The sequence below is a fragment of the Hippichthys cyanospilos genome, chromosome 4 (assembly GCF_059441005.1).
Source record: "Hippichthys cyanospilos isolate Australia breed blue-spotted pipefish chromosome 4, RoL_Hcya_1.0, whole genome shotgun sequence".
NCBI classification, from domain to species: domain Eukaryota; kingdom Metazoa; phylum Chordata; class Actinopteri; order Syngnathiformes; family Syngnathidae; genus Hippichthys; species Hippichthys cyanospilos.
In genome coordinates this window covers 23,234,528-23,247,564 of record NC_142372.1, presented here as the reverse complement: position 1 = coordinate 23,247,564, position 13,037 = coordinate 23,234,528, and the positions used below count along the sequence as shown (strand labels likewise).

At 40.6% G+C, this 13,037-nt stretch overlaps 1 protein-coding gene across 2 annotated transcripts in view; it reads right to left on the bottom strand.

The window, feature by feature from the left end:
- Window positions 1–13,037, bottom strand: part of arnt2 (aryl hydrocarbon receptor nuclear translocator 2) — a 77,820-nt gene that overhangs the window by 11,005 nt on the left and 53,778 nt on the right. For both annotated transcript variants that reach the window (XM_088412209.1, XM_088412207.1), the window contains 5 exons: window positions 12,075–12,147; window positions 11,797–11,920; window positions 10,928–11,030; window positions 10,690–10,828; window positions 7,387–7,537 (listed from right to left, as the gene is read on the bottom strand). In XM_088412209.1, coding sequence (XP_088268335.1) covers window positions 7,387–7,537; window positions 10,690–10,828; window positions 10,928–11,030; window positions 11,797–11,920; window positions 12,075–12,147 — 590 coding nt within the window. The remainder of the gene's footprint in view (window positions 1–7,386; window positions 7,538–10,689; window positions 10,829–10,927; window positions 11,031–11,796; window positions 11,921–12,074; window positions 12,148–13,037) is intronic.

The window sequence follows — 13,037 nt, the reverse complement described above, 5'->3', positions numbered from 1 at the left end:
ACGGGCAAAATAGAAAAACAAATACAATGTACATAACCTGTATTAAAAAATAAAACCTCGCAATCTCCAGTCCATAATGTCGCAGATGCTAAAGTGTAGTTACAGTAAGCATGTGTCACCTGATCAAAAATGGACTTTTTTGCTACTTATTGCAGGCTATGTCCTAGAAACACAATCAGTCCTCCAAACGGACAGAAATGACAAGCACAGCATGCAGAGCATAAACCCAGCAATGAAGAAAAACATTGAATTTTCTTGCATGATATGTTCCTTTTTCTGCATATTTTTGCAGAGCTACCAAACAATTGTGAGCGTCTAAAGCAGTTCATCATGGAACATCAGTGAATGCATGCAGTAACCTGAAGGAGACTATGTGCTAAGCATTCCCCGACCCAAAACATCCTTACAACAGCGTGGCTAAACAGAAAATGAAAGATCAAGTATAAACTTCAGTATAACATTCGCTTTGTTTTTTTTAACCTGATGCCTGGCTGCAGTAGCTTGATGAGCCCAAAATGACGCATTTCTCCTGTAGTTGTTTTGGACCAGCTGCAGTTTTTATTCACATCTTGAAGTGAAGCACAGAGTGTGTTTGGAAGGGCACCAAGCACACCTTGAAAATTGGGACTCGGAGTGGTTGTTTGATCCGCACCAGGTTTTGTTTGTATTCACACCTCCGTCAGTCTGCCCCAGGGCAGCTGTGGCTACATAATGTAGTTTACTACCACTGGTTTGTGATTGCGCTAGTATGGTAGGTAGAACGTCGCTGTATAAGTGCAATGTCTAGTTACCATTCTTTGGCCATGGCATTTTGTGCGGTGCCAGCATGGAACGAGTTGTCTCAGCTTCATTCGGTATCGTTGTTTTGGTATTTTTTACCTGCTCCTGCCTTTTCGCAGAATGGTGATCTTTGTCGCATGTTTGTTACGTGCATGTCAGATAAATGCGGCCTGGAGGTTCATATTGAAATTGTATGACAAATGATCGGCTGTGGATCAGATTCATACCAAGTGGCCTGAATCACATTTGAATAAAATCGGATCTGTCTAATTGATCTAATTCAGAGGTTTTGTTTTTTTGTGAGGTCTTTCACATTTCAAAATAAATGCAACCTGAATGTGACCATGTGTGAATGCTGAATGGCCAGAAACTGTACCACAAGCAAATTGAAGAGGGGAAGAGTGAGGTTTTTGGCAATGGCGTTTTGTGCAGTGCCAGCAACGTCTCACTCACTCGCGAGAGAGAAAAAGAGAAACACAGAGATATAGGTCGCATAGGGGTGAAAAAAAAAATTAGGTCACTTCTGGCTGAAATGTGAATGTAGTCTTATTCATAGGCATTTTTTGGCCACATTTTTTGGAGACAAACTAACGGAGACGCGTTCTCCAAAAAGGCTCCCACACAAAAATCGTAATGTCCTTCTCACTCAAATGTACAATTGATAGGTGAGTTGTACTGAGGTTTAAGTGATCAGGCATTGTGATAATCTGCCATTTTTTTGGAAAATCTCGAGTCAAAAACAGTACAATCACACACCATTCCTGATAAAAGGTAATTTGTAACACTTTGTGAGGCTAAGACGAAAAGACCGAACTGCACACACAAGCATGCCTACTGTGATATAACACACAGACACATTGCTCTTCCTATGAGAATCACCTGAGAAAAAACTAACAAAACAAAAAAGAAGTTGTCAGCTTCCCCCTACAGGGACATTCTGTTTTTCACTATAATAAACGGAATGCTCATTTGAAGCATGAAGCGACAAACAAGAGTTTGGTGAGGGGTAGTAGGAAAACTAAAGATGGAAACTAATGAACAAATTGCAGAAGAATCCAGACATACAGGGATAAACCGTTAATTACAAATTATTAATGAAACCACACAGCAGATCATGTAAATGACATGGCTGCCTAGATTCATTAGTGTTATAAACAGTCTGTGCAGACAGTAAGGGAGCACAAGTGGCAGTGCCATTTGGATAATGTTTGTGTCCATTAAAAGACCATCAAGTAGCTGTTACAAGCTGGACAAGCCTCATTGCGCTCACCATGTGGACAACAAACAGCAGGAGGCGTGAGCAGCTGCTTGACGAGCAGCTCCGATCGAACGCATATTGAGACTGCCAGTTTGCTCCCATTCCATTTTCTGTGTGATTTTCAGAGCCATCGTGTGGTTCGCAAATTAACAATACTGGGTAAGTGAAACTATTGTATGGGTAATAACGCAACTTTGGGCAAACGTACATTCCAGACTTGGTTTACAGCATCGGCTAGTGTTTGATTGATCTCTTCAACTAGTATGTTTTTTGTCAGGGGCTCAAAGCTAAATTTCCGACTGTTATTTTAAGCAGAGGCAAGAAGTACTCATGGTTAACAATCAAAATCTGCCTAAAAGTTTCTCATCTCATCTCAGCTCAATAATTAGGAACAGTAGGTTTTAACCCTGACGTGCAGCTATTGTATAAGCCTGAACTACTTAAGCACTGTCTTCACCGACGTTATCTACCTTACTCTAGTCATTACCATCTTCTGGTGGTTGCAATATTCCCTAACGGCCACAATCCAAGCACCAACTACTTAATAATCCTTCCGCATACTCCATTCTTTTTTGTCTTTTGTCATTATATGAGCGCACGCTCGCTAGCGTCACCGGTCACATGAAGTCACTGGCTAGGTGATGAGGGGCTACCAGGGAGTGGCGGTGGGGACTCGATGTTTTTTAGTGTACAGCGGAGTGGAGTAGCGCAGGGCCCTAACTCAGTGCCAAAAACACCTGATTCCTAACATATACAGTGCTAGTTGTCAATTGAGACCGGTTTTGAAAAATAAGATTAAAATCCGAAAAATTTGTAATGAATTTGGTTCGAAATGACTGAAAATGACATTTTCGCTGCTAATTGATTAACATTTGCTCAAAAGTAAATAATGTGCTTGGTTCTACGTAGGCTTCATTTTTTTCCATTGGTTTGCACTCAGCAAGTGAGTTCTCGATGTTGCATGCGTGCCAAGTTTTTGCCATGACTTGGGTGAATTTGTTTTAATTATTTACTTTATTTATTATTTTAGTTTATTATTATTATGATTATTTTTAAGTATGTATCCTTGAAGCCTTGTTTATATACTACTTGTTAAAAAAAGGGCAATAAATAAACATGTTTGAACAAAACATGATGAATAATCATGATTAATAATCATAATTTCAACAGTAACCAAAACAATCGTGATTATTATTTTGGTCATAAACGCGTAGCCCTACTTTGGACATTACCAGCCAGCAGTGTCTCATCATTAAACATCTTTTCGTATGTCTTCTGGTGTGAAAGCTATTCATCCTCTTAATATTTGACCACTCAACAACATTGCATGGCTCGAGCAACCTCACACTAACGTCTCCAATTCTCCATGAATGCTCAAGCTTCGGAGACACGAAAATTAAAGTAAGGCCAACAACGGGAGCACACGTCAGCTTCCACACACACAAATTATGAGGGCAGCCAAAACATTGCAAAAAACATGACACAAGTACACAGTATGTTTTTTTTTCACAAATGGGAAGCTTGTAAGGTGAAAAAAACTCAAACATGTTACTTACTCGCTGCAATGCATTGTGAGATGGAAACTTAATTGAAAGCTTGCACGACTGAAAATTACTCTGGCAGCATTAGCTCAACCTTCTGTGAACCCCCCTCTCACGCTTACCCCCCCTGCTCCGCGCTCGATAAAGTAAATCGCAGCCCTTCTGAATACGAAATTGTGCTTTCTCCAATTACAATTAAATTGCAAATGCACTCACTCGCTCAGCTCTCGTTTGAATACTTATCTTGTGCACTAATTCTGCCACACCCATTTGAAAAATATTAAATGTAGACCACATCATATTATCGTGTAAATATGTTTATTCCAAGTTCTCGTTTAACGCGAATAAGTCGCATGCATTGAAAACTCTGACTAAGCCCCCAAATGGTATTTACTGATTATGAACGAGAATAGTCATTTGAAAACATCAGCACTTTCTTGGTTCAGATCTTACATCCTGGGAAGGACGCATAGTGTCTCTTATGGCGACGCAATCTCTGAGTCTTTCTCCGTCTCATGTGGTGTCCCGCAGGGGTCAGTACTTGGCCCCTTACTGTTCAACATCTACATGATTCCTCTCGGCGATATTATACGTAAACATGCTATTAGTTTTCATTGCTATGCTGATGATACCCAACTCTATATGCCCTTAGAAATAACGGATCCGTGCAAGTGCAGTAAACTGGAGGCTTGCCTTGCCGAGATTAAACAATGGATGTCTTCCAATTTTCTGCTTCTCAACCCTAATAAAACTGAGATGTTATTTATTGGCCCTGCTCATCATCAGCACCTGCTTAAGAATACCACGCTGAACCTAGAAAACTGTATTATTTCCCAAAGTAGTTCTGCAAAAAATCTCGGCGTGATATTTGACTCAACTCTCTCCTTTCGAACACATATTAATAACATGACAAGAACGGCGTTTTTTCACCTCCGCAATATAGCTAAAATTCGCCCTATTCTTTCTCTTAGCGATGCAGAAACATTAATTCATGCATTTGTTACGTCGCGCCTAGACTATTGCAACATTTTGTTTTCTGGCCTTCCCATGTCTCACATTAAAAGCCTGCAGTGTGTACAGAATGCAGCGGCGAGACTATTGACAAGGACGAGAAAGTTTGATCATATTACTCCGATTCTAGCTGACCTGCATTGGCTTCCAATACACGTGAGATGTGATTTTAAGGTGTTGTTAATTACTTATAAAATTTTACACGGTTTAGCTCCTTCCTATCTCGTCGACTTAGTATCACCTTATGTTCCGTCCCGACAACTTCGATCACAAAATGCCGGTTTGCTATCGACCCCACGGGCTAAAAAGAAGTCTGCGGGATCAAGGGCATTTTCCATTCGCGCGCCAGTACTATGGAATGCCCTACCTATGGAAGTTCGCGCAGCCACCTCGGTAGAAATCTTTAAATCCCGACTAAAAACACATCTATACTCAAAAGCATTTAGTTAAATTAGCCTGTCTGCAGCCTTCTTCTTTTTTCCTGCCCCCCTCTTCCGGCCGGGAGAGGGGGCTAGCTAGATGGTGAGGGTTGACTTGACCGCCTCCATTGGGTCCTGCGCTGGTCGACCATCACGGGTTAGGAGTCTAGCCGTCTGCGGTCCACCTGGCTGGAATGCGGGATGGTTCCTGCCCAATGGCTTTGCCTGCTGTCAAGACATCACTGCACTATATAGCACAATATGTTTTCTGTAATTTATATTGTTTCTGTGTTCGGAACATGCAGCATCCACTTCAACCTGTGGGCCTGGAAGGGGGCTCCTCCCACCTGTGGTCCCTTCTGGAGGTTTCTGATTTTCCCCAAATTGGGGTTTTTGAGTTTTTCCTTCCCCTTCTGGGAGCTTTGACAGGGGATGCTGTTGTGTACCTTACATTGAAAAGATGTCTCTGTATGACCTCTTTTCATTCTGTGAAGCCCTTTGAGACTTCGGTGATTTAGGGCTATATAAATAAAATTTGATTTGATTTGATTTGATTTAGAATATACAGTATATGACATTTAACATTGCATCCTGGATTAAACAGGAAGGGAATTAAAAAAAGATCTTGAATTTCCAGGGCGCTCAGGGCATGGACAGTACACTTCACTAGTAATAGGAAAGATGAAGCCTCATTAACCACTTTTGATATTTTTTCTATCCCCTAGATCCGTGGTCCCCAACCCCCGGTCCGCGGACCGGTACCGGCCCGTGGATCATGTGGTACCGGGCCGCGTGGGCTGCACCCGAAATAATGTTTTGGAGATGATTTAGTTTAACAGTCCATACGTTTGTGCTTGATCTTGTTTTTTTTAGCGCCGCTTATGGCCGCTGTTGATATTACATACATAGTGAGAAGGATGATGTGGATTTTAGAGCAGACAGCAGCGCATCCCCGCAATATAAATCTAAAGCGTTGACCGGTCCGTGGTGATAAAAAGGTTGGGAACCGCTGCTCGAGATGGCACTCTTTTATAGCTACAGTAGAAACTGAATACATGTCCATTGCCATTGTCTTCACCCTTAAACCAAGAGCACCATCTAGAGGGGTAAAAAAGATCACAAGTGGTTCATGAGGCTTTATGAACTACCTTTTTCAACACAATATAAGGTGCAAGGTTTAGTGACATCTAGAGGTGAACAATAATTAATTCATTTGAAAAAAACACTACAAAGTTCAATAAGACTCAAACACTAAATCGATGAATGGATGTTCTATCACAACAAGGTACATTTTTTAATATCACTGTATGTTTACTAATAGGTATGTATATTTCACAGCGCAAGCCACACCACTAGGATGCTGACGTGTTTCGCCGCCATATTTCTGCTACGAATACCTGAAGGAAAAGTATATATTTCTTTCTGTTTCACTGTTTCACTAATTGATGTAATTCCCAGGGATGCATATAATTGGAACACAGCAACGCATGCGAGACAGAAATCACTGATGCGGAATGTTGCATGCTTCGCCCATTTGTATCCCTGACCTGAAAAAATGTTGTTGTTTTTTTTTTCCCTCCAAAAAGTGGCTCCGAGATATGCCGTGGCTTGATGCAGACTTAAATATGGTGCAAAATTTACCGCTCACGTCCTCAGCTAGCAGAGAAAACAGGTGCGTTTGATACAGGGTCGACATTTTTCGGTCATCCTTTATTTGACAAGTATGAGTGCAAGGAGCATGTGAATGTAGCAAAACTTATAGCTAACACAAGCTAGTTAAGAAGCAATAGCGAATCGCCCTCTTTCTAAATGGCGAGACAAACTGCAGGAAGAATGTTCTGTTTAATACTTTTCTCCTTGCTTTTCATAAAGTTAAGCATGTACATCACATGTCTTTCTATTCTGAGATTTATTTGTTTGTTTACTGAAGTGGCTTGGACTGGCTGTTGGGACTGCGCTTCAATCTCGTGAAGGTGTGAAGGAGATCATTCATGTGTTCACAGTGATGGAGAATCTACCTCTGACTTCCTTGGACAACTTAAACTGGGTCCCGAGCGAAACGCAAAAACCATAACTGATGGACTTTGAGGGCGCAACATGGGTCCAACAGGGACACTGAGAATAACATTGAGGAATCCTTTTTTATATAAGAAACTTTCATCACACTACGTCCTGGTACCCATGTGAGTAACCCATGAAAAGAATTATGTGCTCACGAAAATGTTTTGTAATTTAAGGACCACTGGGCAGAATAATTTGTGTCTGAAATATTTGATTGTGACATTGATTGTGCATGTATTTGTTTACACAGCAAAACATGCTTCTTGAACAAAAAAAAAGAGAATAATAATGATGAAATAGGATGCATAGAACTCACCAAAAGTTGTGCTGCGGTTTGTCAGTCCCGAGTAGGCATTGCCGCTTGGGGATGATGTGGCTGGTGATGATAAGGGACTGTAGGAGGCCGGGTCGGTCTGATAGCTGTGGCTCGTACCAATACCAAAAGGACTGGACTGGGCTTTACTGGACTGTAATGTTTAGATACTGGTTAGATACATGACGTATGACAATGAATTTGTCAGCTGGAAAGAAATTCCACCTTTTCAAAACGCACACTTAAAAACAAAAGCAATTTGAAGACCTTGTAAAGTCTAGTAAATTTAACACAACACAGAAAAGAGTATTGTGAACAAGCTAAAGAGGAATGCATGGACAGCACCACACTGCCTCTCAAAGGACAACACGCACACAGCGGCAAAGGCCAATTATCGATTGTATTTCTTGTAGTTTTAATTTTATGGTTTCGGTATAGTTTTATTTGACCTTTCTTGTTTATTTTCTGATTCTTTTTTTCATCTGACGTTGTATTTAAGCCCCTATACCACTGAGGGCCAAATGTAACAAATGCATGTGCTCGTCAGAGGTTCGTCAGTGTTTGTTCAAGGTCACAAACGTTCACTAAACATTTGCCAACGTTCATGTCTTGTTCAAGATTTCCTTGCAATTTTGAACATGTTCCAATTTTTCTTGCGAGAAGAGCAGTACAGGTGAAAATCTGGCAAATGCCTGGCAAACGTTTGGCAAACGTTTGGCAAAGTTTTGCGAACTTGAACCAACAACCCTAACAAGATTAAAAGAGCCGTTAACATTGCAGACACTCACACTTCACCGCGCCACAGTGGGATAGGGCTTTTAAAGTTTAGATTTGAAGGATTCAAAGAATTTTACTTTCCTCAAAATTCAAAGGACATTTTTTTTATAAATAACACAGTTCTACATGATATGGGATAAAATACAATCAACTTAGTCCCAATTTAGCCCGGTAAGTCACAAGACTTGTGAAAATAAAGATCAAACAGTACCTTAAGCTGAAAGATGAATATGATAAAGAGATAAAAGATGTTTATTCACGGTTTGAATGTGTGCATCAAATGTGTGGATGTAGCAGAATGAAACTAAGTAAGATAGCGGTCAAAAAGACATATGCTGTTTCACCATTCGTATGAGTACGACTCTCGCAAGACACGACTTCATGTCTTTGCATGAATCTCTCCTTTGGATTTGCGAATCTCTCTGGATTCGTGGATCTGATCCTTTGCATTCATAGATTTGAGCCTTTGGATTGTTGAATATGCAAATTGAGTTGTCACACCAAGCTACCAGGCAAAGTCAGTCGATCTGTGAGACATTGGCAGCGCCATCGTCTTTTTGTCAGTAATCTTACTCCATACATCAACAGCTAATTGTTTGCAATGTGAATGTCCAATTTATTCGCAAATTATTTCATGAAATTGGACTGACAGGCCTATGACCGATGACTCCAAATCCATATACTGTTCGAAGAATCATTATGATAAATTATAAATTGGTCTGGCACAATGTTTTTGAAGAGACTAAATGCCATATAACCACAATAATAAGTAAGCAAACAAATATATGTATTTTTATTTGTAATTAATTAATCTTTATTTCATGACAGGATTCCACTTCAGCGTTTATGTGTGCATCAAGACCAATTCAGAGCAGGGATTTTTCAAATCAACTGCAGTGCTTATTTCTGCCGGTAGAGGTCACTAGTTGTTACAGAAGTTTCCCCAAATTTCCCCCCAAAATTAGTCGTAAATGGCCAAAAACGCCCAACAAAAGCATCACTAAAAATGTGCATACATTATCCTTAAGATTGAGGCCTGTTTGCCGTTTTTTTCTGCTTTACGGCGCAAATACTTTTGCAGATCGACTGACTTGGTAGCTTGGCGTGACGTCATCTCAATTTGCTTATTTAACTCAAATCCAAAGGCTTAGATCCACGAATGCAAAGGTTCAGAGCCACGAATCCAAAGAAAGATTTGCAAATCCAAAGGCAAGATTCATGCAGAGACGTGAAGCCGTGTCTCGCAAGAGTCATACGAATGGTCAAACAAGCATATGTCTTTTTGAGTCTTTTTGACTCCCTAATGAAAAAAGTGTTAAAAGATGAATGGAAACGGACTATAATGATTGCTTTGACTAGTTGAGTCTTAGAAGTGGAATAAATACTAAGTTTTGAAGTTGGTGAATAACTGTTTTGTTTATCATGACGTCATCCTAAATGATCGTGATTATTATCATTTTCATAATTCCCCAACCTTAATTTCAAGTGTGACAAACAGGCACGGATAAAATGTGGCAGCTCGGCACGTATTTAGTTGAGGAAGGCCTAGTCCTGCTAGGGGCCCATGTGCATCACTGTCTCCGTTTTAGCCCCAAAAATCTGGATGACTGAGTGGCTGGAGAAAGAATTTCATGAGATATTTCAGCAATTACCTTCAGACATTTAATGTATTTAAGAGCAATTCACCCAAATGGCTTACTTTACGAGGTCTTCAAAAAAGGCAGGGAGACGCCAAAAAAATAAACACCAATAATATTTTACAATAAGCTAGCCATAGTTCATAAAGTGCATTTGATTGTTTAGTAGAAAACAGCAGCCGGCTACAAATGGTAACTTTTTACAGCATTTCACACTGACATCCTTCTGCAACACAACAATGCAAAAGAAAGTCACTTTTAGGTGTGACTGCGCATAACAATAGAATGCTGACAAGTTCAACAACATGTGCACCATCTGGAGCATTCTCTTTAGCGAGCTCTGATACAAATTTATTTCATCCAATGCCCACCCGACTTGCATTCCAATAAACCTAACCAAACTAATCTGGAAACCAGAACAATCTGTGAAGTTTATTTGCCCTCGCAGATGGGTCCCTCATCCTGTTCAGACTGATTTATATTTTGTTTGGAACAATATCTTCCTGAAAAAGCCAAAAAGGGACTCAAAACTTGGTCAGGCTCTAAACTTGAACGTGATGTCAGATTTTAGCATCTGTTTGAAGGTGGTGAACATCAACCATCTTTTCCTCTAAATTAGCTCACTGCGCTGACTTGGTTCATTTACTGGAAACTCTCATTAACCCTTACCTTGCATTATAATGGATCTATTTTTGATGTATGCTAAGTTCCTAGAGTGTGCACATGTCAACACACTGACACACATACCAAAGCAAAGACTCATTCATCTGGCATCAAGGATTGAACAGGATGCTAAGGAAATTGCTGGGGAAATCATTGGCAGCACTGGAAACCACAGCATAAAACCAAAGCTGACAGTAAATCACTGTTTGTCCGTGTGCGTGCGGATTACCTGGCCAGAGAAGGGGGGTCGGTTTCCTGACCAAGCCACTTGGCCTGGGTTGAGTTGTCGTGATATCTGAGCTAGATTCTGATTGGATGAACTGGATGGTTGGATATCATTCACACCGGGGACGTGGATAACAGAGGAACTGAAAATAGAGAAAGAGAAATGGAGACACAAATGAATACAGGAGCTTTGAAAAATGACAACAAGTTAGATGGTAGAATGGAGGTCAGACGACATGCACCTGAAGCTTTTTCCAGAGTGCCCCTGCTGGAACGAAGAATTCTGGGAGTACAGCTGCTGTCCTCCCGCTGTAGAGGAGGGAACCATCATCTTCTTATCACCCGCTTTTCACATAAACACAAAGACCAGATTTAAATTAGAGTTCATAACTGGGAAGTGACGAACATCGGCTGGCGTGGAAGACAGATGCATAAAGCTGTGAAAGCAGCAATTATCACGTTTAAATCCCCTAAATAGGGGCAGGTTGTATTAACCTTTTTACTACTGATCTTTATTTTCCATGAAAAAAAATTAAACTTAGCACGTATATTACTTGTTCATAAATCTAGGATACTTGGAAATCTAGTTTAAAATTCCCACTTTCCATGGATTAGGTTACAGGCCCAGGGATTCTTTTTGGCTCATCTGTATTTTATAATAATAATAATATAAACGTGCCAGAGAATCAGTGTAATCTATAATAACACACATACATAGTACTTATTATCAATATATTCCCGCAGTACTAGATGGTTAATTCAGGAGAAATTGTAGAGTGCAGCCAAATTTGTTGACAGTGGGCCCAGCACTGGCTTGTTGCTAATAGTCACTAGAATGCGTAGAAAGCTGTGTAATGAGCCGCTGGGATGCAATTTTATCTTATTGCTACCATCGCTATACCCCCTGCCGTTTTTTCAAAAGCTGTGGGACGCATTGTCCCAACGGGAGTGAAAGGGTTAATGAATCAAGCTGAAATTAGGATGGATAAAACAGCAACCGTCCAGATTATAAAGATAACTGAATGTAAACAAGAAACAACGCAGCCTAATGAAAAACATCTAAAAAATGATATTTCATATTGGGGCCTAACTTTGTATGAGTATGTCTTACATCCGGAGATACTGGTGTACATCTCGGAAAAGCGTGGATCTCTCTCTTGGGAGAAAAGGGCTTCTGGTTTGTCAATGCTCTTCCCTGCTTCGTGTACTCCACTACTCACACTGGCCACAGGAACCTGGCAGTCAGAATGACAAGATTTCAAATTTAAAGTCACAAAAAAAATCCATACCACACTCATAATAATTCAGAGCTATTATGATTATTTCCTTGAAAACAAAATGTCTCTGCCTTACCATATTGATTGTGTTCCGAATGTGAGCTTTGTTTACCTGGGAAAGATCGTAAGCAGTCAGCCCATCTCTCTGGTGAACCTCTAGCTCTGCCTGTTGTTGCTGAAGCTGCCTGCAAAAAAACCAAATTCAACAATTCAAAAATGTATGAGCAAAATGGTAGTCAGCAACACAGGCACTACATGATTTAAAAATCTTTCCTAAGGTTTGTTTTTGGCTCTAAATGTAAGCTTAATTCATGTTAAGATGGGTGGCAAGGTGGCAGAATGGTGAGCACGTGGGACTCCCGTCTTTTTCTTGAGAGGAGTTTGCATGTTTTCCCCATGCCTGTGTGGATTTTCTACGGTTACTCCAGTTTCCTCCCGCATTCCAAAAACCTGCATGGTAAATAATTGAACAATCTAGTTGTCCTTAGGTAGATTTTTGAGAGTGAATGTTTATTCATCTTTTTGAGTCCTGGCTGGAAACTAATTCAGGGTGTCCCCCGCTTATTCCCTGTTGGAATAGGCTCCAGCATGTCTGTGAACCTCGTGATGATAGGCGGTTCAGATAATGGATGGATGGATGGATGGATGGATGGATGGATGGATGGATGGATGGATGGATGGATGGATGGATGGGTGGATGGATGGATGGATGGATGGATGGATGGATGGATGGATGGATGGATGGATGGATGGATGGATGGATGGATGGATGGATGGATGGACATCCTTTCGTTTTATTGGATGAAAAATCAGACAAGGACCATTACTTGCTCAGAACCCTCCGTGCCAGAAAACAACGTGGGCATGTTTAACTGATAAGATAGCAAGTATAACAGTTATGCAGCTGTTCATTTTCCTTGTGGTGATGCTTATTCACACCATAATTGTGCCTTCATACAAACAGTACCCTAACTAAGAGATTATCCACAATAACACTACTGCCCCCTACTGTTGGACAATTTTGCATGTCACAGGTAGAGTGTTGGGACTATTGGCTCTTAGAAGGGAGCCGTTC